General features: G+C 54.2%; 1 protein-coding gene across 1 annotated transcript; it reads right to left on the minus strand.

Moving 5' to 3' along the window:
* Window positions 1-40: 40 nt before the first annotated feature.
* Window positions 41-622, minus strand: TEOVI_000144900 (Trypanosomal VSG domain containing protein, putative; the record flags this gene model as incomplete). The annotated part of the gene is made up of 1 exon (XM_067224672.1): window positions 41-622. The coding sequence occupies one exon, from the start codon at window positions 620-622 to the stop codon at window positions 41-43; it is 582 nt and encodes a 193-aa protein (XP_067080773.1).
* Between the last annotated feature and the right edge of the window lie 74 nt (window positions 623-696).

The following is a 696-nucleotide window of genomic DNA, read 5'->3' on the forward strand; positions in this document are numbered from 1 at the left end:
TGTAGATCGCGTCTGCTTGGGCCTTTAGCACCGTGAGCTCTTACCTGGCTGTTGCTGTTCTCTGTTTCGCTTCTTGGATCTTTTGAAGCTTGTCCGCCGCCGTCTGTAGGTGTGTTTTCCATGGTATCTCTTTGTTCTGCTGCCCGGCGGACGCGCTTGCTGCTGTTAGGTCGATGCATGCTGCTGCTACACCGGCGCCGCAGAAGGTACTTACTATCGCCTTTCCAATAACTACTTTGTCGCCGGATGCGTCGGCGAACGCTGTTTCCAGTGCTTTGAGCTCGGCTGCGAGACTTCTTACCGCGTGTGAGGTTAACGACGGAATTGTTACATGCATGCATTTTGTATCCGCTGCTGCATACTCCGCCGCGACGTTGGTTGCTGCAAAAGTATTAAATTGCGCGTTGTTCCCCAGGCTGCAGTGCGAATTTGAGTTGCTGCTGGCGCCGTCTTTTCCGCACAGGCATACGAGAGCTTGGCATAGCGCTTGTAACTTTTGGCCCAATGTGCAGCACTTTGCCCGGTCGGAACCTCCGTCAACCTTGCAGCGATTTGCCGGTGTTAAGTCGCTTTTTGGTCCGCCGTACGCTGCCGTTTGCAGACCGGCGACTACCTGGGCCATCGTTGGTGTCTCTTCGCCGACTTTCTGAGTTGTGATGCCCGTTGAAATCGCTTGTGCTTTGCTTGCTAGCATTG

Source organism: Trypanosoma equiperdum (assembly GCF_001457755.1).
Source record: "Trypanosoma equiperdum strain OVI genome assembly, contig: ctg_366, whole genome shotgun sequence".
Classification (NCBI taxonomy): domain Eukaryota; phylum Euglenozoa; class Kinetoplastea; order Trypanosomatida; family Trypanosomatidae; genus Trypanosoma; species Trypanosoma equiperdum.